Here is a 26,357-nt window from a genome sequence, read left to right as displayed (position 1 = left end):
AAGGAGATCCAACCAGTCCATTCTGAAGGAGATCAGCCCTGGGATTTCTTTGGAAGGAATGATGCTAAAGCTGAAACTCCAGTAGTTTGGCCACCTCATACGAAGAGTTGACTCATTGGAAAAGACTCTAATGCTGGGAGGGATTGGGGGCAGGAGGAGAAGGGGACGACAGAGGATGAGATGGCTGGATGGCATCACTGACTCGATGGATGTGAGTCTGAGTGAACTCCGGGAGATGGTGATACACAGGGAGGCCTGGCGTGCTGCGATTCATGGGGTCGCAAAGAGTTGGACACGACTGAGCGACTGATCTGATCTGATCTGATTCCTTTCCTCTAGCATTTTACTTTCTTAAACTCAGGGGATAATGTGTTGACAACAATAAGTAGAATAAGCCCTGGTCAAGAGTGAATAGATCTTCACAGGGTAAAATGTGCAGTTAGCTTTAGACTGAGTTTTAAGACTTCGCTGGTGGCTCAGATGGTAAAGTGTTTGTCTACAATGCGGGAGACCCGGGTTCAATCCCTGGGTTGGGAAGATCCCCTGGACAAGGAAATGGCAATCCACTCCAGTACTATTGCCTGGAAAATCCCCTGGACAGAGGAACCTGGTAGGCTACAGTCCATGGGGTCGCAAAGAGTTGGACACGACTGAGCGACTTCACTTAAGTGTACTGAGTGGCATTCTAATGACTAATAGCTGAAGATTAGTGAGCAGTTCACCCTTGCTGCTTTTAACTTTCAAGCAATTATTTAATGGCTTGTGATGTTCTTAGATGAAAGATTAACATTTTCTTTCCTGTCTTAGATGAAAGATTTAAGATTTTCTTTCCTGTCTAGTAAGGGGAAATGACCAAATGTACCCCCTAGTGGTTAAGAAAAAAAATTTGAATTAAACAACTTTTTTAATTAAAAAAAAATCAGAATCTCACTTTTAAATATCCTTTCTTGGTAGTTATTTTTAGAAGCTTTTAATAAATTCTGTGTCTGTTATTTTGGGAGCAGTTGCATTTTATTGTAGAATTAGTCAAATTTAAGAAAACAGTTCTAAATGTTCTGAACAGATACAAGAATGAACATTCATTTACGTGTTTTAACTTGACCATAGAGACAGTTTGGAGATTTTGAAATATTTAAAGAAAAAATATTTACACGTGTGTGTGCATGTTCAGTCACTTCAGTCGAGTCCAACTCTTTGCGACCCTATTAAGTGTAGCCCGCCAGGCCATTTTGTCCATGGAATCCTCCAGGCAAGAATACTGGAGTGGGTAGCCATTCTCTTCTCCAGGGGATCTTTCCAACCCAGGGATCAAACACGCGTCTCCATTGCGGCAGATTCTTTACTGTCTAAGCCACGAAGGAAACTCCTTTTTTTTTTTTTTTTTGCATGAAATTGTTTTAAAGCTGTGGTTGTTCATTATAGTGGATGTGAAAGCTAGGATTAGGAAAGCAGGCATGATTGATATAGATAAAATACGGTCCTACTGTCTCTGGCTCTCCATAGAAGGAAGCCCTGCAAGAGGTGTGTTCTTGAACAAGACCGTAGCCATGTGCTGCACATGCAGACACACAAAAGTTCTAGAAACTGGTCTGTGCTCTTTCGGCCTCAGAGCCCAGTTCCGGAAACCCCTGCTTTGACTCTGGCTTGCAGTGTACTATCACCACGCCCTCTTAGTCAGTGTTGTTCTCTAGTTAATTGTAGCTCCTGCCTGTCTGCGCTCTGTGAGGCCATTCTTTGTTGCCATGAAAATTAACTAAGTATCTATGAAAAGCTTTGTGAGAAATTGGTGAATGTATTTTTCTCTAAGAGAGTTCTTCTTACTCTGACCTTTGATTCTTATTTAGTGCCCTTTACTAATAACAGTGATAGAGACTGCAGTTTGTATACTTTGTGTGTGCCAGGTGTGTATTAACCTTAGTTGATCCTCAGAACAGTCCTGTGGTTTTTAGATGGGGACCCTGAAGGCTGGATAGGATGCAGTGCCCTCTAGTCAGGACGAATTGAAGCTGCGGCTCCAGGAGTGTGTGAGTTCAAAGCCTGGGCTCTTCACGTTGGAATCCTCCTGGGTCTGCGGGCCGGGCAGGTACCTCTTCTGCTGCCCCACCTGCAGATGCCCAGCTGCTTGTAATCCTGGACTTGCACAGTTGCTGCACTTACAACAAAAAGCTCTTTACCTACGTAATCAGTTTTTAACCAGTCACATTTTATATGTCTGCTCCTTCCTTTGATACAGTCTAAAGTTGAAATTTTATTTTTTGATGAGGAGTGGAGAAAGAACCTTAGGATCTAGGAGAGTAGCTTCTGGGCCCTGTTGGTGAGGTAACTCAGAATTTATGAATTCCAGCACGTCTGTTGGGATTTGTAAATTACATCCGAGTTAAGGTTTTCCTCCTTTAGACATTTTCCTACTATGGACTTCTCCAATATTAAAGTAGTTGAAGCTTCCATAGTTTTCCTTTCCTATGGCTATACCTTGGCTTTCCCCACTGGCTCAGCTGGTAAAGAACCCACCTGCTGATGCAGGAGATGCAAGAGACAGGAGTTCGATCCCTAGGTCAGGAAGATCCCCTGGCGAAGGAAATGGCAACCCACTCCAGTATTCTTGCCTGGGAAATCCCATGGACAGAGGAGCCTGGCAGGCTATAGTCCATGGGGTCACAACAGTCAGACATGACTTAGTGGGTGTGCACACATACCTTGGTATCTCCGATCTTTTTGTAACTGGTCACTTGCATTGATCATTGTACAGAGTGCCTTTTTTTTCTTTTTTTGGCCGTGCTGAGGCTTCATTGCTGCGTTCAGGCTTTCTCTAGTGTGGTGAGCAGGACCTACTCTGTATAAATTGTGGTGCATGGGCTTCTCATTGCTGTGGCTTCTCTTGCAGAGCACAGGCTTTAGGGCGAAGCGGGCTCAGTAGTTGTGGCACACAGGCTTCGTTGCTCCATGGCATGTGGAATCTTCCCGGACCAGGGATCAAACCTGTGTCCCTGCGTTGGCAGGCAGATTCTTAACCACTGGACCACCAGGGAAGTCCCCAAAGTCAAATTTCTTCCCTGAGATTTCCCTCTACCTTGAAAAACAATAGTAGGTGTAAGATGGGACACATGTGATGGCAATTGTAAAAGCAGAATCAAAACAAAGGAACAAGGAAATGGGAAATTCGGTCCTATAGCAAGATGTACCTTGAAGCCATAAAGTAGGGTGTAGTTGTGACCAAGGAGAAGGAAATAGCAGCCCACTCCAGTATTCTTGCCTAGAGAATCCCGTAGGGTCGCCCAGAGTCAGACACGACTGAACCGACTTAGCAACAGCAGTTGTGACCAAAGTTGGTGTCAGAAGTGGAATGGGCAGATGGGGACTAGAAATAAAATTGTACGTTTGGGAGGAGAAGGATTTAGAAGGGAGATGATAGAACTCTCTATAAAAATATTTTCATAAAAGATTTCTTAGGGTGGTATTGTAATCAGTCTTGTTTTGTCTGTGTCTTGCTTTAGGATTTACAGTCTTGCTTAGGATTACTCTGTACCTTTCTTATGTTGTCACAACTTTTCATGCTTGTAATAACTCATCTTGGGGCAGTCTGAAAGTGGGGATGTTGAAAGTAACCTTAAGATTCTTCAGGAGTTGGCGATCTCCAAGGCAAATTTCCAGATGGAAATGTATTTAATTAATGTAGGGATGCGAAATAAAGATGTTTAGAATGAAAAATGACCCTAAAGTTAATCAAATACTGCTCTCTTATAGCGATTGCCATTTTAATAAAAAAGCAAACTAAATCCCATAGATTTAGAAAACTAACTCCCAGTAGCTACCCCCAGAACACGTAAATAGCTTTGTCACTTTTTTCTTTTACTTCCTTCAATGAATGCCCTCTCTCCCCCACCTGGATTATAAAGTCTTTAAAAGGCAAAGCATTCATGCGTTTTATTTTATTATAGCATTCACAGTGTCTAATACAGGACATTATGGGCTTTGAATAAATGTGTTGATTGAATGAATTTCTCATGGTTTTTCAGGATTTGTCGTTGTAAGTGTTCTTTGGTTTTCACATGCATTGCAAATTTTAGTATTCCCCCCAATTTATTACTTCTTTTGAAGTCATCCTTCCTGCTTCTGACATGTTTCCACACTAAATTTTACTCTTTCATCTTTATTTCTTATCGCTTTCATTTGGCTTCTGTCACTTCATAATATGACTGAAGTCCACTCTTATCTTTAAAGCCTTTTCTTTTTCCAACTTTTAACTGCAGCAATTTTCAAAATTCAGAAGAGTTGAAAGAATAATGATCAGTATATCCACCGCTTAGCCCTCTAGAACCAACGTTTGTTTAAATTTTCTTCTGTTTGTTTTATCTGTGTGTGCACTTAACATTTTTTAGAGACAAATGTCATGTTTGTAGCATACTTTTGCCCTTCATGAAACCACATACACTCACTGGCAGTCTTAATTCCTTTCTCCTTTCTTGCGATTTTTAACATTTATCCTACTGTCGTATTATGAAGATCTAGTAATACTATTTTTGTGATACTTATAATACTTTTGAGATTCCTTGTTTGATTGTAACAGTCAATGTTTAAAATAGAGTGTTATAAATGTAGCATATTTACAAATATATTGTAAGTTGCTATATTCTGTGTGAAAAGGTATCATTCATTTTAATTTACAGTTCTTATCGTGCTTTATTTTTTAATTTTTTTAATTAAAAAACATTCTTTTGTCATGCCCAGAGCATGTGGGATCTTAATTCCTCCACCAGGCATCGAACTCTCACCCCCTGCCATGGTCTTCACCACTGGACTATAAGGGAAGTTCCCTTAGAATGTTTTAAATGAGATGTCTTAAATTTTCAAAATCTCACAATGTAAAAAAGGTAGGATGAATGAAAGTGCTACAAAAATAGCCAAGAGGAATTGAATAGCCAAGATGTGTTTGATTAGTTCATCAAATGACAGGGAAAGGTCCATAATTTAGTGGTGATATCAATGATGGACCAACTTTCCTGTAAAAGTAATTGGAAAAGTGTCAGAAGGAGAAAAATGGAGGACTGAGAGCAGCAGAAATTAAAAGTGGTAGCAGCAGTTCATTACTTGCTTTTCTGAACCAGCAGTCCAGTTTTTGAACTTTTTTCTTTGTCTTAAAGCAGAGCAAGTAATCCCTAGGTCATAAGGTTATTATGAGAGTTGTGCTTGATAATTATTACCTTCCCCTTCCCTAGACTAATAGCCAAGAAGGGAGTAATGAATAGGCATAAACAGTAAATGAGAAGCCACTGTCCTTAGTATCTTTAATGAGCGGGAGATGGGACAGCCTCTCCCAGAAACCCTCAAGGTTATCCCTACACTGATAGGTATATAGATTGAAGAAGGTCCAGTTCCTCTTAAATAATAGACAGTAATAGCGATCTTTAGCTTACAGTTAAGCATTTATTGTTATAGTTTAGTCACTAAGTCGTGTCCAACTCTTTTGTGACCCCACGGACTCTAGCCTACTGTCCATGGGATTTCCCAGGCAAGAATACTGGAATGGGTTGCCATTCCCTTCTCCAGGGGATCTTCGTCACCCAGGGATTGAACCCCTATCTCCTGAATTGGCAGGCAAGTTCTTTGCTGCTGAGCCACCAGGGCTCCCAGTTAGACATTTAATTTATTAGTTACTGTGTGACAACTATGAACCTGTATTGTTTTCTTTTTTATTATTACATCATTCATTCTTCACATTCAAAATTACTTGCCCATAAGCACATGTTTATTAACAATAGACCTAGGATTTGAAATGAATCCAGAAGTCTAACTCTATTCTCCCTCCATACTGAAGTTTTGTTCTCTATTTGTATGTTGTGTGTTAGTTTTTGTTTAGATGAAAGATTTGTGGGAAGGATTTTTTTTTTTTTTTTTTTTGCTGTTTTGGAAAATTTTGTGGACAGCCCTCCACAAATTGTAGACATCCTTATAAATCATAAACCAAGAATGAAATATGTTTCTTAGGTGATGTTAACATTTTTGTTATTAGGAGTAGAATTCGAAGCTACTTTACCAGATCAGGAAAAGTTGATAGGTAAATTTAATGGGATGTTGATACTAGACAAAATGCCAAGTGTGAGATGGATAAAAACTAGTAATGTACAACTAAGAAAATAACGAGGGAGAGTGTGTGAGTCTTTGGGCTCTAGCCTGAGATGGAGTAAGTGTGGTTATAATCAGTTTAAATGATGCTAAATTTTATAAACAGAAGACTAGCAGGATGTCTAGAAGAGAAATTTTCCTGGCTTCTAGAGCTTGATTCAGAGACTTAAAGTAGACTTAGAGGAAGCCAGTGAATTTGATTTCTAAAGTTGTGACAAGATAGTTTTTTTAAAAGGTTAAACTGGAATTTAAAGTGTTGTGGGTTTCCTAAAGGGGAGTGAAGTAGGGAGTAAACCATCAGTTCAGTTCAGTTCATTCACTCAGTTGTGTCCGATTCTTTGCAACCCCATGGACTACAGCACGCCAGGCCTCCCTGTCCATCACCAACTCCCAGAGCTTACTCAAACTCATGTCCATTGAGTCGGTGATACCATCCAACCATCTCATCCTCTGTTGTCCCCTTCTCCTCCCACCTTCGATCTCTCCAAGTATCAGTCTTTTCAAATGAGTCAGTTCTTAGGATCAGGTAGCCAAAGTATTGGAGTTTCAGCTTCAGCATCAGTCCTTCCAATGAAAATTCAGACTGATTTCCTTTAGGATAGACTGGTTGGATCTCCTTGCAGTCCAAGGGACTCACAAGAGTCTTCTCCAACACCACAGTTCAAAAGCATCAATTCTTTGGCGCTCAGCTTTCTTTATAGTCCAACTCTCACATCCGTACATGACTGCTGGAAAAACCATAGCCTTGACTAGACGGACCTTTGTTGGCAAAGTAATGTCTCTGCTTTTTAATACGCTGTCTAGGTTGGTCATAACTTTCCTTTCAAGGAGTAAGCATCTTTTAATTTCATGGCTGCAGTCACCATCTGCAGTGATTTTGGAGCCTAAGAAAAGAAAGTCTGTCACTGTTTCCACTGTTTACCCATCTGTTTGCCATGAAGTGATGGGACCAGATGCCATGATCTTCGTTTTCTGAATGTTGAGCTTTAAGCCAACTTTTTCACTCTCCTCTTTCACTTTCATCAAGAGACTCTAGTTCTTCGCTTTCTGCCATAAGAGTGGTGTCATCTGCATATCTGAGGTTATTGATATTTCTCCCAGCAGTCTTGATTCCAGCTTGTGCTTCATCCAGCTCAGTGTTTCTCTTTATGTACTCTGCATATAAGTTAAATAAGCAGGATGACAACATACAGCCTTGACATACACCTTTTCCTATTTGGAAAGCAGTCTGTTGTTCCATGTCCAGTTCTAACTGTTGCTTCCTGACCTACATACAGATTTCTCAAGAGTCAGGTCAGGTGGTCTGGTATTCCCATCTCTTTAAGAATTTTCTACAGTTTGATGTGATCCACACAGTCAAAGGCTTTGGCATAGTAAGTAAAGCAGAAATAGATGTTTTTCTGGAACTCTTGCTTTTTCGATGATCCAACGGGTGTTGGCAATTTGATCTCTGGTTCCTCTGCCTTTTCTAAATCCAGCTTGAACATCTGGAAGTTCACGGTTCACGTATTGTTGAAGCCTGGCTTGGAGAATAAACCATGGGGAATGGTAAAAGGGGAGACAGACTTCCAGAAGTATCTGAGGCTAATTTGGATCTTAAATTTGCAAAAAGAAAGATGTGAAATGTTTAAGCTCTTGTAGTAATAAAAAGCCACTGGGAATATACTTCCAGAAGCTCTCTTAAAGTTATATGAAACAAAGAGTAGTAAATTTGGTCATGGGTAAGTTAAGAAAGTATATTTGAAGGAAAAGAGTTAAAAAGTTTATCTTTGAGGTGATGAGCTCTAAACTATCAGTTATAAAACTTAAAAAAGAGATGAAGAGTGCCATTGAAGAATTTATGCTTTTGGCCAGAAAGGCTAATGAAAAGTAACAATGTCATCCTATACGTATATGAAACTTTGATGTCTGTATCTTGAATTCTGCCTATAATTCTCAATGGTACACCTTTTAAGAAAGATATGAGAGTAGGGCAAGGTCCTGTGAAAAGCAGTTGGCATGATCAAGGAGATATGACAATTCAGAAGATTAAGACCTTTCCGTTTTGAAAGATTAAGACTCAAAGGAAAGATGAGAGAAGTCAGAAAATGAGAATAGGGTTTTCCTTCAGTCTTATAATCCTACAGCCAAGAGATGTACCATGAAACTTCAGAGAGAACATCATAGACTAGGAAAATATCTTGCCTCATCCATTAAGTGGAAATGGAAAAAACTTTTACTCTAAATTTATATGCTCTTCAACAGTGTCCTAATTTTTTTTTTTTTTTTTTTAATGGCATCAGATCTCTGAACCTTTTGCCCTGTTTTGGGTTTCCAAAGATGGGCATTGAAAGAACATTGAAAACTGCCTGGAAAACAGAGCTCGGGGCTGAACTCTAGGAGTCCAGTCAGCTTGCTTTCTGTTTTGTAGGGTCCTGATCTAAGAATTGTGTTTACATTTTTAAGTGATTAGAAAAAAATTTTTAAAAGAATAATATTTAGAGATGAGTGAAAATTACATGAAAATCACATTTCAGTGCCCGTAAATGGTTTTACTGGACTGCAGCCAGGCTAATTCACTTCTGTAATGTTCGTGCCTGCTTTTGCACTACGATCGCAGAGACTGTCCAGAAAAGCCTAAAATATTTACTCTCTGGCTCTTTGGGGGAAAAAATTTGCCAACGTCTGGGATAGACTAACATTTGAGTTATTTTTCCAGGTAAAGAAAAGTTTGTCATGACTAAAGGCTATATAAGGGGTACTAAGCAACATTTTATTTTTTTTTCCCATTACCATGCTGTCCTATATATAAGCCATTAGTCTCCTGTGACCTCTTAAATGTAAAATTTTAAATAAAAATTTAAATTCAGATCTTCAGCTGCACTGACCACATTTCAAGTGACTGACCGATGGTCTCGTGTGACTGGTACCTACTGAATTTGACAGTGCAAATAAGGCTGTTTTCATCATTGCTTAAAGTCTCTTGGACATTGCTGCTTGATAATACTTACATAGTACTCTGTGACAGGCTCTGTTCTTGAATCTTCTCAGAAACCACTTGTAGCAGAGATTATTACCTTCATTCTACAAATGAAAAAACCAGGGCCCTGGGAAGTGAAACAACTTGTCCAGGATCCACAGCTAGTAAATGTCAGAGTCAGGATTTAAACCCAGGCAGCCTGGCTTCAGAGTCTGTGTTTTTAATCACTTTGTACTGAACAAGGTCGAGAGTAAGGAGTGTACTTAATCGTAGCACAAGGAAGTTAGCTTCTGTGGTGAAAATGTGGCTCTGGGGATTTTGAGACTCAAAACATAAAAAGTTGTATAGAATATAGTAGCTACATTCCTTCCTGGAAAGAAATGTAAAGATGTGAACTGGATTAACTTTTTAGGAGCTTTTATTTTTCATAAGATAATATTAAGTGAGTGCTTGGATTCTGGTGTACCTATGAAGTATTCTGGTATATCTGCTATGAAGCGGTGTTGACCCCCTTACAATTAGTGAAAATTATTTTGGCAGAGTAAGCTGTCACCTGGAAATTTTGCCTTCAAAACAGTTACAAATATTTGTGATAATTACTCAATCTGTAAGGTTAAAATATCATGCCCTAATTGTCTTCTTAGCCAAAATGACCAGTGATACATTCTTGAATATTTTACACAAGGAGACAGTTAACCTTTTTTTGTGTTTGAGACAGTGTTGCCATTGAGTTGTCATTTTATTTGAGTACAGTTTTAGGGAGTTTATGTGCTACTGTTCCAGTACTGTGTATAGAGGCTGATGTCTTCCATTGTTGATCATGAATACTGGAAGAGCATTTTAGTGGGTGTGCAGTGTAGTTTGGGCATTCCATATTCTGAGTATCATTACATTTATTTGTTTTTTTTATTATAACAGATTCATGGCACTTCATGTATTAGGCACTGTTTGACGTACTTTGTAAATGTTAAATCCTTATACCTCTGTGAGATAAATAACTATTATCCCCATTTTGCAGATAAAGAAACTGAAGCACCCATGAGGAAACTGAGATGTTAAATAATTTAGTCAAGGATAAATAGTGGAGCCTGGAATTTGAACCCAGGCAAAGAGGCCCCAGAGGTCTACTCTTGCCCACTGTTTTGGTATTTTTTCAATGATAGTGTATTAGTTTTTGTACATTGAACATCTTGTCTCACTTTTGGGGTTTTGACAGGTATAGAGGACTGCTGACAGCGCTAGTAAATGAGATCAAAATGGGAGATGTGGCTTTATGCACTTGCAGGTAGCCTCATGGTCAGAGAGGCAGCCATAGTGATCTGAGCCTCTAAAATACAGGTAAACAGCTCCTGTTTGTTTGTTTTTGATTAGCACCAAAAGTACTTCAGAGCACAAATTACTTACTGACATTTTCAACTGAAGAATTCTGTCCTGAGTAACAGTGAGCCACACTATTGGGAGAGGGTTATGTGGGGTTCTATGGAACTTCAGATATGCCTTGGAGAAATTCAGGGAGCTTCTGTAGGCAGGCGTGGCTTTAAGTTAGCCCAGGTTTCCTAGGCAGTTCATTCAGCTTTGCTCTTTCTGCCCTGTTGTTAAACTTTATTTGGTCTTCATGAATTTCTTCTCTGTTACTGCCTTTGTAGTTAGCATTCTCAAGTTGATCCTTTAAAGCTGTCCTCCAAAGCTAAACCGTGCTGTCGTTGTCCATCTGCTGTCTGCTTAAGAGCATGAGATTGTATTTCTAGGACAGTTGATCTGAAAATTTGTTAACCTACCTGGCATTTCTTTTTATTTCTTTAATAGTCCGATGATGTTTAATAGCTAATTTTCTATCAATAGGCATACTGTGATATGTGTCTAGTTTTTTAGTGGACAAGTCTGCAATATACATTCTTATATATGGTCTCTTGTGCATGGTTGATTTTATTTCTAGGGGTAAGTTCTCATAAGTAGGAGTGGTGGGTGGAAGATTTTATGTATTAATATTTTGCTTTTTAAAAGGCTATAACCACTTCACATTTCAAAGATCCACAGATGTTATATATAGCTTTTGCAATTTTTTGGCCCAAGTTTAGTAGTATCTCAGCTTAGTTAAAAATGTGTCTCAGATTCATATCTTCAGATTTTTAAAAATAAATGCCATGACTGTTTATCCTCCTACACTTAGATATCTCAAAGGCACTTCAAACAAAACATATCTAAAGGCAAACTCATGATCTCTTCCCCCAGACCTAATCCTCTTCTGGTGTCCTTTTTTTTTAACTTGTCCAAATCAGAAACTTGGACAAGTAATTTGTCTCTGGTCTTTAAACTTAAGACATTTTTAAACTCTTATCTTAACTCTCTCTCTCTTTCTCTCTCACACACACACAGCAATCAAAGTCCTGTCAAATTTATTTTCAAAATATTTCTTGGCTGCATCCATTTCTCTTTTTCTTCTTGCTGACAACATTTTTTCAATGCTTGAATGCTGTGAGAATTTTTTTTTTTTAATTGTTTAAAAATTATCTTTGCTACAGAATGAAACTGGACATGAAAACCAGATTTAAAAAAAACAATCTATATAGATGTGGTGAATGATTTATTTTAAATGTCTTATTACATTTGTTAGAAAATTTTAGAACATATTGAAAACATTTAGAAAATATTGGAGACATTTGCAGCTGAAAACTAGCCAGACAGTTCAGTCACTCAGTCACTCAGTCATGTCCAACTCTTTGCGACCCCATGGGCTACAGCACGCCAGGCTTCCCTGTCTATCACCAGCTCCCAGAGCTTGCTTAAACTCATGTCCGTCGAGTTGGTGATGCCCTCCAACCATCTCATCCTCTGTCGTCTCCTTCTCCTCCTGCCTTCAATCTTTCCCAGCATCAGGGTCTTTTTCAATGAAGCAGTCCTTCGCATTAGGTGGCCAAAGTATTGGAGCTTCAGCATCAGTCTGTCCAATGAATATTCAGGACTGATTTTCTTTAGGATTGACTGGTTTGATCCCTTTGCAGTCCAAGGGACTCTCAAGAGTCTTCTCCAACACCACAGTTGAAAAGCATCAATTCTTTGGCGCTCAGAATTATTTCGTTGTAATTTAAATGCATATAAATCTACTCAGTGCATGGATTTATAAGAGAACTCTTTAAAGTGAATTGGATATCATAAAATTTCACATTTCAAAAGTCAAATTCCTTTTCGGTTCTAGGCATGACCTAAGTTTTGGTCTCCAGTTGCTTATATTCTCATTCTGTATTTTCTCATTTTCAGGCTGAAATAGAACTATTCGTGAACAGGCTTGACTCAGTGGAATCTGTTCTTCCTTATGAATATACAGCGTAAGTTTCTCGGCTTGGTTTTCATACGAAATTTTGTGTCTCATCAGGATTTTGTGCATTTAGAACTTTACTTTTCCACAGTTAGTGGTAAGTTCACACGCATTTTAAAAATGTACAGGGCCTGAAAACATTTTTAAAGGGGGTATTCTTTATTTCTGAAGTAGGTTTACAACGTGGGATGTGGTCTCTTGATGTTGCTTTGCAACACCAACTGAAACTGTGGACCGTGGACTTCCTTTTTACCTGATGGACAAATAGCCATCTTGCTTTCTTTAATTTTTTTGATTGTTAAAAAACCCACATAGTTTTAATCAAAATCCTTGTGTCCCACATAATCAGTCCCCAGGAAAAACTGCTTTGTTGTCTGCCCCCTGCATTTTTTTCTCTGCATATTCTAATGTACCTGACACATTTTTGTTTTAAATAAAAGTAGGTTTATATATTTTATTTGCACCTTGTTTTTCTCACTGAATCTATTGTGGACAAGTTTTCTATGTTAATACCCAGCTGCCTCAGTCTTGTTAGTAGCTGTTTATTATCCCTTTTTAGAGATCGTGTGAAGTCTATTTATGCTTTGTTTCACTAATTCTCTGTTTATGAATATTTCATTATTTCTATTTTTGGGATATTATAAAAAATTCTGCATAAATATACTTTTTTTTTTAATTTTAGCACTGTGTACCATATTGGGTGTAAAATACAGTTTCTGAATTTTCGTTGGCTTCTAAATTTCTGCATTATCTAAGTTTTGAAAAAAAATGTTTACTGTAGAAAAATACACAAAAATTTAAGATAATCCTATGAGAATTTGTAATCTTAAACATGGATAAAAGGAGGATACAGAGTTCATAAGCGAATGGACCACAATTTATGTAACTGTTGGAGACTTTTTTCCTAGTTTTTGTTAAGTAAACAAATCTCTCTCCTTAAATCTTTGTGAATATTCTTGGGAAAACTCAGTGGATCTCTTACATCCAGTAGATGGAAAATCTTCATTAGGGGACTTCCTAGCTCTAGTTTTTATCACTCCAGATTCATCTTCCTCTTACGGCTCTAACTAGTCTGTAGTCATTGTGCTGGTCTCAACCGTAGTGAACACAGTACTGCCCTTTACTGTTCTATAGCAGGGCTGAAATTTGGCTGTAATGTTCAAACAAATATGATTAGTAATATCAGGAAATTATAGAGAAAAGCTTTTAGCTGACTGGTCATGGCTTCTGCACGACTTTTGTTTTCTCAGAGGGTCTGTCTGGCCATGCTTTTCGTGTTGGCCATGATGAGACAGGTAAATTTGACAGATGTAAATGTAAATTTGACACATCTTGAAAGGTCATTAAGTGAATATCTGGATTAGAAAGATAACAAGGGGAGGTAAGTTATGCAGAATTCCTCTGAAGAATAGGATGTAAATAATTTTATCATTGGAATGAATAATAATAAATTGTACTGTGTCAATTTTTAAAATTCTATCATTTATATCTTAATAAAAGTATTATTTGAAAATCAAAGTGTTATAAGGCATAATTTTCCGATTTTTGTTTTGTTTTGAGGAGATGTGGTACATGGAACTTGGAGTAGGAATATATTTCTTATTCATCTACTAGAGCTGCTGGAGTGATAGTACCTAATCTGTCCTCTAGGCTGGCTAGGGGTTTGGTATCTCATGGCTTCCTTTTTCGCTTAAAAGCTTAAATATTCTTGTCTGCAGGTTTGATTTTTGCCAAGCATCAGAAGGAAAACGGCCATCTGAAAATCTGGGTCAGGTATTATTTGGGGAAAGAATTGAACCATCACCGTATAAGGTTTGTATACAGTGTTATATAAACGTCATTTAGATGCATCTTTCCCCCTCTCCCCCTTACACAAAAGCCTGTGGTAATTTACTAAGAAGGAATTCATTTCTCTTTTGCATCCAGAAATAACTTCTAAAGTCACAGTTTAAAAAGATCCTTCCCCTTTCACAATATGTCATGAGTAAGTTTGTCCTAGGGAACATTCCTCCAGTCAGTATTGTCAATGATAAGAGTGCTCAGACCCCCTGGCTCACTTTGCAGAGGGATCCAGAATCCCGCTTCAGTCATGATTCTCCATACTACCCTCCTCCTCTTTGGGAACAGTATTCCTAGATTTTCCCTGTTAGCGCTTAGAGCACTGCTTCAGCTTTCCCATTGGCTTGTGGGGAAGTGAACAATTCTATTTTGACCAGTGAAGGTATATTTGAGGTACATCTTTGATGCATTTTTAGGACTTCAGTTAAACCAAGCTATAAGGACAATATAAGATATTCTCTTCTGTGTATGTACTTCATCATCATCCAGAATTAGTCTGCCTTTTAAATCTGTTATCTTTTAAGCCTATTATCATTCTGAATTCACAGTCCCCTGTTCAGTTTATATATATATATCTGCTCTCCTGCTGCACAAGGTATAATGGAGCTCTTTTAGAAAAATTAAACTCATTTATAATAATAATATATCACCATATACAAAGCTAAATGGTACAAAGAATATAAAATGAAAAGTAAGTTTCTCTCCTCTCTTCTGCCCTGTTCCACATCACAGTTTCTTGTTAACCTTTCCTGAAATATTCCATTTTTGCGAGCACATATAAATAGAATTAAATGTGTGTATTTATGTTTTAAAATACTGTTCTGCACTGTGCATTTTTCTTTAACTTTCTGCTTGGGCGTCTGTGCGTGCTGAGCACACGCATGTTACTGGCTGTAACTTGACCCCGGGTTTTAATCCCCCAGCCTCACAGCTTCCTCTCTTGGTGTCCCTTCTTTCCATGATTAGCTTCCTTCCTTGTTTGCTCTCTGAGCACCACCATCCATCTCCCTTGGCAGTTACTACATTGAGCATCTGTCCAGCAAATCCTCATGCCTAGATTAGTCCCACTAACCTCTTACCCCAACACTATGTCTCCATCATGCAGCACTGAGAGGAACACATATAATTGTACAAGTTTAATTCACTGCAGGTTGATAGTTTTCGACCATGAGTATGTCATCTTAAAATATTTTGAGATTTTCTACTGCAAAGATGCCAGAAATTAAAAATTTTTTCAGACAGATTTGAATGCCTGATGAGATGAAGTCACTAGGAAATAAGGAACTCAGAATATATGGACATGAGCGATAGTGAATGGGGCAAGCACACTAACTGTGTGACATTTCCCTGCTGTGAGTATGTTGAGATTACTTTGGGAATTGTCACATTCTTTTTATAGCAGAGAGTGGTTTTATATAAATTGTATAACTGCCTGAAAATCCTCCCTTAGTCTCTCAGCCCCATCTTTCTGTTTATATGCCTTGACCTTGGGAAATGATGGAAGGTGGGAAGAGCATCAGTAAGGAACACTGTCAGTGAACTTGAAGGGCAGCCAGAGTCTCTGACAGTAAACAGTAGAATATTCAGGTCCATAGAGAAGTTTTGTTCCCTTTGGTGCAGACTTTAAAGGCAGATTACTTCTTTAGTAGGATTCTACTCAGGGTTCTTTGTATATAAAGACTGTGCCTTGGCTTATGCAAAAAATCCTTCTTTTAGGCCTAATGCTTTTCAGGTTTAATTTTGTCCTAGGAGTTGAGGTAAAATAGAAGAACAGAAGGAGCATTCTAAAATGGAGAAAGAATATGCACCTAACATTTTCTATAAGTTTTCTAGAATTTTTTAGGATCAAGATTTGTGCTAAAACAAATTTTTTCTTTTTCTTTTTTTTTTCAAATTTTTTCTTAAAGAGACAGAGCAGGCATTTCTTAAGATCAAGGCATAGGTTAACAGAAACATAGACTAAAATATCAGGTATTTTCCCCCCAAGCCAACCATAAATGTATTGACATATTTTTCAGTATTGATTTCAGTATTGATTCTTTATCCATTATTTTCAAAGAATTTTGCCTTATTTTAGATCTGTAGTAAGAGCAGTGGTAACAGCCAGCAACAGAACAAACCCCAAACTTGCTTTGCCGTCTTTTATCTATGACTTCTGTTGAGGTCAGGAAGAAACAGTGCAGGACATCTTATGCATTAGGTGAAGCTGGAGCTACCTATCATAGGATCAGAAAGTCTCACATCTGACCACTCGCATTCACTCAGTTAACACAGCCGCTGATGCCTTTCACATGCTGGGCACTGAGTTAGGTGTGAACGAGAGAGAAATCTCGGTCCTTGTAGATCTTGTGTTCTGATGGGGAGAAAGAAACGAATTGCTGAAATACATAGCGTGTCTGTTGCTGATGAAAGAACTGTTGAAGATGAATCAAGGAAGAAGGTGGATGGAGAATTTGCAATTTTATTTATTTATTTTTTTAGAATTTGCAATTTTAAATAGGCCAGAGAAAGTCTCACCTGAGAATGTGACATTTGAGCAAAAGACTTGAAGCAAGTTAAGGGAGTGAATTCTGTGACTACCCGGGGGTGGGGTGAAAAAAGCAGCAAAAGCAGAGTCCTAAAAACTTGGAAATAGATTTGTTAAATTAAGACCTAAGTAGCCCCTGGTAAAGTAAGCCTATATGATACAATATGTTGTGAATAATACGTGTGTATGTGTTCATGCTCTCAAATAAGTCCTCAACCCCAGAGTTGGAGGACTCCTTACTTAGTTTTTAAACTTTGTTTTAAAAAATTGTCAATTTTTGTTTGAACTTCATTATTCATGACATCTTGAAAATGGACAGTCTTTTCAGTTGTGAGTAAAAAGAATCACATTTATACTGATTCTGGATAGCCAGATTTGGCTTTTTCTCATGTCATCACAGTCTGTTGTTCACTGCTGAACCGCCCATCACCTGGTGCATAGGAGGCACTTAACAAATACCCACTGAATGAATATACAGACATAAAAACTTGTCTGTTTATTACTTGAAAGCCGTAGGAGACGTTACTATGGAGAGACAGGTGTTGTTTTGTTCTCCATGTGGGTTTTTTCCTCTCTGAGGGCTCATTTACATTTAAAAATCGGTAAGTTGGAATTATCAAAGATAAAAACTTATTTTCAAAAGAAATATTGATGACAGGTTTTTAGAGAAACAGTAAGAATGAAATTTAAATGTGATTGAGCTATGAGGAGCTTTTATGTTTATTATCAATATTAATGCTCTTAATGAGAATGGTTTGCTTTTACTCTATGTTATAGGTGTGAAGGACCTGGTTATTTTAATTTGCTTTCCACTTTATTTTTAATACAGTTTACATTTAAGAAGGAGGAGACGTGTAAGCTTGTTTGTACAAAAACATACCATACAGAGAAAGCTGAAGACAAACAAAAGTTAGAATTCTTGAAAAAAAGCATGTTACTGAATTATCAGCATCACTGGTAAGTCATGGAAATTTGGGATTTGGGGCTTTTTCCTTTCACAGAAGAAGCTTCTGTTTCATTGAGTGTGTAAATTACTTCATGGACTAAATAAAATGTAGCACATTTATTTGCCGGAGGATTACTAAGGTTGACAGCTTAAAGTGTCGTCGTTGAACTCTGCTTAGATTATTGTGCTGTCTGCTGCTTGTTTTGGCACATAGACCTGGTACCTAGAGCACTTCTGTTAATGATGTGTAGTTTAAAGGAGTGTATTTATGCCTGGGGAAAGGACCTGAATCAAACTTTTAGAAAAATACCTTTATTTTATACTTGTGGACCATGAAAAAGACCATAAGGGGAAAAAAATTAACTTTAATTTGATTTTTGAGAAATAGCATATATTTCAAATAAAAATCCTTGTATTCTGTGTAATGTTTTTTATTTTATAAGCATGATGTAACATTAACGAGGTGTTTTAGCAGTTTGCATCATAATAAAAAAGCATTTAAAACTTTTTTCCTTCCCACGTACTATTTACCTACCATACCATATTCAAACAGTATTAAAAAAGAGTTTCAAAAGTGCAGCTTTTCAAGGATAACCAATTGTTATTCTTCCAGATAAATTTTCAGCAAATGCCGTATTCTATGGTCTACATGGTTTACATACGTTTTACCTTTTCCAAAAAGTATGCGGTGCTGGAGGTGGTGAACAGGATACTGTCTTGAACGTTGGTCCTGTCGCTATCTCAGATTGACCCCTTTGCCCTCGCTCGTTGATCTCAGTTAGGACATGACCCAATCCCATGACTCAGTAGGATGGTTGGGACCTCTGATTCCCTCCTGCCTCCTGGGTTCCTCCCCATCCTCCCTTCCATACACATACAGCAAAGAAGTCCTGGAGAGGAGCAACCCAGGGCCCCATGCTATTCACCAACTAGTCTGTGATTAGGGATTCACTCTGATTGGCCAGACCTGGGTAGAATACACCTGAACCACGTAGAAATGAGTTTCCCATAGCAGAGCTCCGTTAGAAGGAAGGAAACTTGCCCATTACACCATGTCAGCTTCTTTCTTATCTGACCCTCAGTACAAACGGCAACTTGAAAGTCCCCTCCATCTCCTCCTCATTTCTTTGGTTTCTGGTAAGCCAAGAGCATTTTTCCTCTAAGCTACTGTTGCTGCTGCTGCTGCTGCTAAGTTTCTTCAATCGTGTCCGACTCTGTGCGACCCCATAGACGGCAGCCCACCAGGCTCCCCAGTCCCTGGGATGCTCCAGGCAAGAACACTGGAGTGGGTTGCCATTTCCTTCTCCAATGCATGAAAGTGAAAAATGAAAGTGAAGTCGCTCAGTCGTGTCCGACTCTTCTTGACCCCATGGACTGCAGCCCACCAGACTCCTCCATCCATGGGACTTTCCAGGCAAGAGTACTTGAGTGGGGTGCCATTGCCTTCTCCAGGCTACTGTTAGATTACTGCTTAATTGCTGAGTTAATGTAACTTAGGATACATTTCTGACTCATAAGTAATTGAAAAGTTTCCCTTGGTGTTTTTGCTTCAAATTGTTCTTTCCAGCCTACAGAATCATATTTAAGGCTCAGATTTGCCCCTATCATCTCCATATTCTCTGACAGTTGATCATTTGTTGAATGAATGAAAGAATGACTCTTAAGGGCATATGGATGATTTTTTAGCTGTCTCCTTTACCCTCAGTTCTTAAAATACTGTTAGAGTCTTGCTCCTAAAGATAACAGAAGCAGTTCTTCCTTTGTTGCTTCCCTATAATAAAGTACTTAGAAATACTTTCAACTTATTTATGATGCAATTAATGTAGGTATTGTTTTGATCCCAGTATGCTTAATAACAAGAATAAATAATGTAAAATAGTTGCAAACTTAAGCTATTCTTCTTAAAAAAAAAACTGGAAAAGTACTGGTGAACAGTGATTTTTGTTGTTGAGTCAGAGAAGTTTATAATTTCAAGTTTGAATCCATTAACAAAAAAATCTAAGCCATATCACAGATATACAGTCTGGTAAATCTAGGCAATGGGGTTTAGTCCTTAAATCAGTTCATTACACATTTGGAAAATATTGATTCATATTGATGAATTCATGTGAACCATTAGTTGAGTATATTTCTGTCTTTGACTTCCAGAGTTTTTTTACTGTGTAATTTGATTTTAAGCACAGGTAACAGAGTTGACAGAGATAAAATATCATGAGCCTTTAGAAATATGAAAGATGGATGATAAAGTGTTCTCTACTACTCTCAGCTTCGTTTATCCTGCTCCCTAGGAGCAGCACTGTTTATTCCTCATGTATGTCTCCAGATTTCTGTGCATATGTAGGTATATAAAAAAAAATGTGTGCCTTTTAAAATAACAGCTGAAATATTGTACACAGTATTGCACACAATTTTGCAAATTGGTCATTTTAAGAAAATACAGGCATTTTTCCATGTAAAGCACATCTGTAGATCTATGTCTACCTCATTCTTTTTGTAATTGTATAGCATTCCATCATATGACTGATCTGTAGTTCTTCCTCTATAATATTTTAGCCATACTACCTTTTGAATGATTAAAATGCCTGATTATTTGTTAGTGCACCAACTCATTATTCTTGTTATAGAGAACAGTTAATTAACAGTAGTTAATATTCATATCTAAATTGATGGATACTTTTAATTCTTATTTGGGATTTTAGAACATAATCTGAGGATTTCTTGGCTTGCTCTGTCAGTAACCTAAGCTACTTCTTGATTCTTGAGACTGAACAGTAAATATTTTGATGCCAGCAATAGACACTTAAATCCTTGTTCTTTTCATGGCCTGTGATTATACTTTTTCCCTAAGTTTTGCCAAATACTTGGGTCTTTGTGATATTTTATTTATAAAAGCATAATTTATTTAACTAGTTATCAAAGTACTTACATTTTTTATTAATATCATAGAATCGCTAGACTCTGGCTTATTGGACAGAAAGGGGTCTTTGAAGATACTTTAGTCTAGTGAGTACCAATCCTGGATCTCAGTTGGCTGGCAAAGAGGAATATTAGAGTGGGTAGCCATTGCTTTCTCCAGGGGATCTTCCTGACCCAGGGATTGAACCTGGGTCTCCTGCATTGCAGGCAGATTCTTTACCATCTAAGTCACCAGGGAAGCCCCAAAAGTAACATAAATGCCAGGTTTCTTTGTTTTTTGCTGCAATTTTTTGGGTGTATTGTGGCAACATGGGTTATTTCATTTTGATCAGAAGCTCTAGAAGTTTTTAAAAAAGAAAACTCTAGACATTAATTTATTGGGAATAGCAGTTACTAATAAATGAAGTTTGATAGAAGTGTTTCAGATGGAGCCTGTAAAGGTAGAGAATCATGGAAGGCATCCCTTAATGATGAAAAATTGGGGCCAGTTATTCAAGCTTTAATTTTCTGAGTTGTCTTACATATTCTTTTTCACTAGTTGAAAATAGTATTTTTAATATTTTTGGTGTTACAAATTTCAGTAGCTACAACTTTCTAACTTAGCAAGGCAGTAATTGAAAATTATATGATTTGAACTTATACATTTATATCCAAGGATTTTGGTGTTTGTTTTTTTTTTTTGTTTCCAACCAGTATATCAAGGCATTATATAAATGGTAAATTTAGGATATTCACCTTAGTTTCTCATTTTCTAACTAGCACTATAATGTTATACAGTACTTTCTCTGATATGATAGCATAAAGATATTACAATTAATATATTGCTAGTATATATTCCAGAGAAGGCGATGGCACCCCACTCCAGTACTCTTGCCTGGAAAATCCCATGGACGGAGGAGCCTGGTAGGCTGCAGTCCATGGGGTTGCGAAGAGTCAGACACGACTGAGCGACTTCACTTTCATTGTTCACTTTCATGCATTGGAGAAGGAAATGGCAACCCACTCCAGTGTTCTTGCCTGGAGAATCCCAGGGACTGGGGAACCTGGTGAGCTGCCGTCCATGGGGTCGCACAGAGTCGGACACGACTGAAGCGACTTAGCAGCAGAAGCAGCAGTATACATTCATTGATTGAACTTCATTGTCTAAAAAATTGAAGCAATTAACTGATTCTTGAGGCCTCCTGAAAATCTGAATTATTTATATCATATAACATAGTTTTCATGCTTCTAATAGTTTATAGTCTTTTCATGGGAACTGCTAGCCTGCTGGTTATAATAATAAGCAACTTAATAGTGTAGGTGATTCTTAAATTTAGTACATTGGGTACTATTAAATAGCATTTAAATGTGACGAGATGTGTTTTATTAAGTCATGAATGTATACCTTGAGTGAATATAGAATCATAATTTTACTTCCTAAGGCATACATTAATTAACAAATAAAACATGCCCTGGAGTGTTGTCTTATGACTGTAATAGAGCTAGTATATTTTTAGTAATTATTTTTATTTGTATCCTGTGGTGTGTTCTGGGCATTGGGAGCCCCATGCTCAGACTTTAATGTGGTTATACAGTACTACAGAATTTTATTCTTAAAAAAGTTTCTTTTCACTATAGAACTTGAAAGATTTATTTCTTTAGCTTTATAGCAGCCTTTCATTTAGACATAAGTTGGATTTACACAGTTTTAATAGATACTGTAATTTTCACTTTTTCACCTGGCCCTCAAGTTAAATATTTCCCCATATCTTGCAATTATATTCTTCTCCTTTTTTATTGAACTATCTGACTAATAAAAGATTTCTTTCTATACTGTTCCATAAGCTGTTCCCAAGAAACTAAACATACTGTTTCATACCTATTTAGAGCTTTTGAGTGTTCTACTGAAGATAAATTATACTTAGGTACCTAGATAATGACATTGTTAAGTTAGTGATTGCAGTAAATTAACTTATAAAACTCCCTTTCAAGAAAGCTATAAAGATTTTTTTCTCACTATAGTGTGTCATATATTGGCATAATACTATCACTTATGAAATACCACATTCTATGTAATTTTTTGTGTGTTGTTTTGACACCTTAAGGCATTTCTAGACATTTAAATTTTACAGAGTGATGACAGATTTGGTGAGTAATTCCTAGTCATGTTTGGTGGTTTGTAACTTGACTTTCATTTCCGTGCACAGGATTGTGGATAATATGCCTGTAACGTGGTGTTATGAAGTTGAAGATAGTCAGAGATTCTGTAATCCTGGATTTCCTATTGGCTGTTACATTACAGATAAAGGGCATGCAAAAGATGCCTGTGTTATTAACGTAAGTTTCTGATAAACTAACTCTGCTACTTTTAAAATAAGCTTTTTGGTAGAAGGCTTCAGTCCTTATCTGAACACAAATTGTTATAGTCATCAAATGAGTACTATTCTCATGTTCTGAAGGACAACTGCTCAGTCTTTTTGGGGGGTGGGGGGTGGCTGCGACACAAGGCTTGTGGCTTCCCATCCAAGGATTGAACCTGGGTCACCACAGTGAAAGCACCAGGTCCTAACCACTGGGCTGCCAAGGAACTCCCATACTTGAGTTGCAGTTTATAACTCTGGGACTAAATAATTCAGATGTGGTTCAACATTTACTGGCATTGTCTCTTATATGCTAAATACTATGCTACAGGCTTAGACTTTGTATGTTCTGACTCTATTAAAAAAATGTTCTTAGTGGACTACCAGAAATACCTCATTGTAAGTCCATGAAATTTGTATTGCAAAGTTGAGTCCATAGAATATTGTATTGCAAAAGTTTGGGTATTACATACACCTTTTTAAAAAGGTATCAATCTTTGAGGCCATTCTTTTATGATTAAAAAAAAAAAAAAAGTAAAGGCATTAATTGAGAAAGTAGTCAAAATTATTGGGGAATATATATCCAAGTTTGTATAATGAGGTCAACCTGGTTTAATCTCTTAATGAATATAACCTGAATATCAACCTCTTAATGATATTCAGACATACACACACATATAGTGGGATATTATAATACTCAGCCATAAAAAGGAATGAAATAGTGCCATTTACAGCATCGTGGATGGACCTAGAGATTATCATAGTAAGTAGTGTAAGACGGGAAAGACAAATATATAATATCACTTATATGTGGAATCTTAAAAAATGATACAAACGAACTTATTTACAAAGCAAATTCACAGACAGAAAACAAAAGAAACTTATGGTTACCAAAGGGGAAGGGAAGAGGAGGATAAATTAGAAATTTTGGATTATTTGATACAAACTACTAGGTAAGCGACAAGGTCTTCCTGTACAGCACAGGGAGCTGTATTCAGTATTTTGTAGTAAACTATAATGGGAAAGGAGATACATATGTAACTGAATCACTGCTGTATACCAGAAGTTAGCACAACATTGTACTTTAGTTAAACTATACTTCAATTTTTTTTAAAAAAGGGAGGGGAGTTTAAGCTTAAAACTTACTCATTTTTATGGAAAAGATGAAAACTCTGTCTAGGTTCTAATTTTCCTGCATGGTGTGGCTCATTTTAAAGTTTTATGTTTTGATTCTTTGATAGCCAGTGTTCTAACACTAACTTTAAGTTGTGTTCCACAGTCAGAATTCCATGAAAGAGATACGTTTTACATCTTCAACCATGTTGACATCAAAATATATTACCATGTAGTTGAGACTGGATCCATGGGAGCAAGATTAGTGGCTGCTAAACTTGAACCAAAAAGGTAACTGTGAAATAGATTAAAAAAATAATTAACTGTAAGCGAAATTTAGACCCAAAGAATAAATATTTTGGGCCTAGTTAGCTTTCTTTAATCAATGTTCTGACATATAATTTGGTATTTTAATTGTTTTTACTAAAACTCCCTTTAGCATGATTTGTTGAGTAATGGGTTGTCCAGAGAAACCATATAAATATTTGTTTTCCTGACATAGTAGGTGGTAGGCAAACCAAGATGCCTTCTTGTTTTGTTTTCCAGTCACTTTTTGACACCTTTTCTGTGTTAGCCTGGCATGGAGAACATGAGTGCTCAGGCCCGTGTTCCCTTTTACAGTGGAAAAGCAGAGGCCCAGATGAGCTGCTTAGTGTGTCATATGCAAGTCTTCATGAAGTGTTAGATGCCAGTATGTGACAAGTCATTGCAAGGGCATCTCTTCAAATTACCAGCTTTTTTAGTGTGAACGTACCTATCATTTATTTGGGAGGTGCTTTTTTAATTGAGTATTCTTTTTTTTTCCCCCCATGACACCCCCTGCCCCCAACACCAACTGATATAGCCATTTTCCCATGCTACTAATGGTAAAGAAATGCATACCATAAGATGGCAGTTAATTTACACTTCCTCAGTGTTTGTTTTGATTTCTTTGAAGATTCTTTAGGTGCTCTTCAAGTATTGTTTTCAAAAGTTTGGTTCTTATTTGAGTAATAGTTTGAGTAACGGTTATGTATAACTAAGCCCTTTATATGAAGTAAAGATTTGTACAGTTCAGTGTGATTTGAATCACTTTTGACTGTCAGCAGCGTTGTGAAATATGTACAGGATCTCTAACCTTTACTCCATTTTAAAAAACTACTTCATCAGCATCTTGCCAAAATGTTTCTTCTCACAGCTTCAAGCACACCCATATAGATAAACCAGACTGCTCTGGACCCCCCATGGATATAAGTAACAAGGCTTCTGGGGAGATCAAAGTTGCCTATACTTACTCTATTAACTTTGAGGTGAGTGTGATTTTATCTTTAGTGTAACTCAGAAATTGATTTTAAATTCATATTACTTAAACTAATTAAAAATATTAATGATCAGGCTTGTCAAGTAGATAAGCTTTTAATGAGCTGATTTTTGGAATAGTTTGTCAGTGCACCAGGCAACATAATCATGCTCAAAACTAAGTCTTCATTTAAATAAAAAGTATAGGGAATTGGAGAACTGAACCTCATTAAAAATGTTAAGCCATAAGAGATACAAACAAGGCAAAAGGTAGAAAAGAGGCATAAAGGATGGTATGAAGATATCCAAGATACCCAACAAGCATTGGTATGTGTGCTGCCAAAGTGAGCACTGCAACAAACATTTGGGGAAATGACACCATTTTTGAAACCAGGATTTGAGTGTGATTGTAAATGAAGAATTTCCTGATAATAGATGATTTATTATACATTCACTGGAGGGTTTTATTAGGAGGAAAGTAAAGTTTTTTGCATGAGAATCTTGGGCAGTATTCCACCTCTATTTTAAATAAACTCTTTTGGCAATCCAATATAGTTGTGACGTTTACTGTCCCCATATAATGTGTAATTTTGCAAGCCTGGTGCAGTAAATAATATGCCTTTCCTTCTGGATATTAAGAGCTCCTTGTGGGTGACACCTGCTAGAGGCTAAGGGTGCCTAGGTTATGACTTTGATCTGGTTAAATGTCCCAGATGTAGATAGATAGCATCAAAGAGAATCAAGAGTAAGCTATTCCACTCAATTTTCTGAAATAATTAAATAGAGCTCCTAAATCATAACATTTAAAATAAGCCTTTGCCAATTAAGATTTAAAACAAGACTTTAAAAAATACAAGTAACTAGATACTGTTCAGTTCAGTTGCTCAGTCGTGTCCGACTCTTTGCGACCCCATGAATCGCAGCACGCCAGGCCTCCCTGTCCACCAACTCCTGGAGTTCACCCAAACTCATGTGCATCGAGTCAGTGATGCCATCCGCCC

General features: G+C 37.4%; 1 protein-coding gene across 1 annotated transcript in view; it reads left to right on the top strand.

Moving 5' to 3' along the window:
- The window catches only part of TM9SF2 (transmembrane 9 superfamily member 2), a 51,922-nt gene that overhangs the window by 4,807 nt on the left and 20,758 nt on the right, over positions 1 to 26,357 (top strand). Inside the window, exons 2-7 of the mRNA XM_010831490.1 lie at positions 12,341 to 12,408; positions 14,117 to 14,210; positions 17,594 to 17,721; positions 22,813 to 22,942; positions 24,245 to 24,369; positions 25,256 to 25,367. Coding sequence (XP_010829792.1) covers positions 12,341 to 12,408; positions 14,117 to 14,210; positions 17,594 to 17,721; positions 22,813 to 22,942; positions 24,245 to 24,369; positions 25,256 to 25,367 — 657 coding nt within the window. The remainder of the gene's footprint in view (positions 1 to 12,340; positions 12,409 to 14,116; positions 14,211 to 17,593; positions 17,722 to 22,812; positions 22,943 to 24,244; positions 24,370 to 25,255; positions 25,368 to 26,357) is intronic.

Source organism: Bison bison, unplaced genomic scaffold, assembly GCF_000754665.1.
Source record: "Bison bison bison isolate TAMUID 2011002044 unplaced genomic scaffold, Bison_UMD1.0 scf7180017864527, whole genome shotgun sequence".
NCBI classification, from domain to species: domain Eukaryota; kingdom Metazoa; phylum Chordata; class Mammalia; order Artiodactyla; family Bovidae; genus Bison; species Bison bison.
This window is presented reverse-complemented; position numbering and strand designations above follow the sequence as displayed.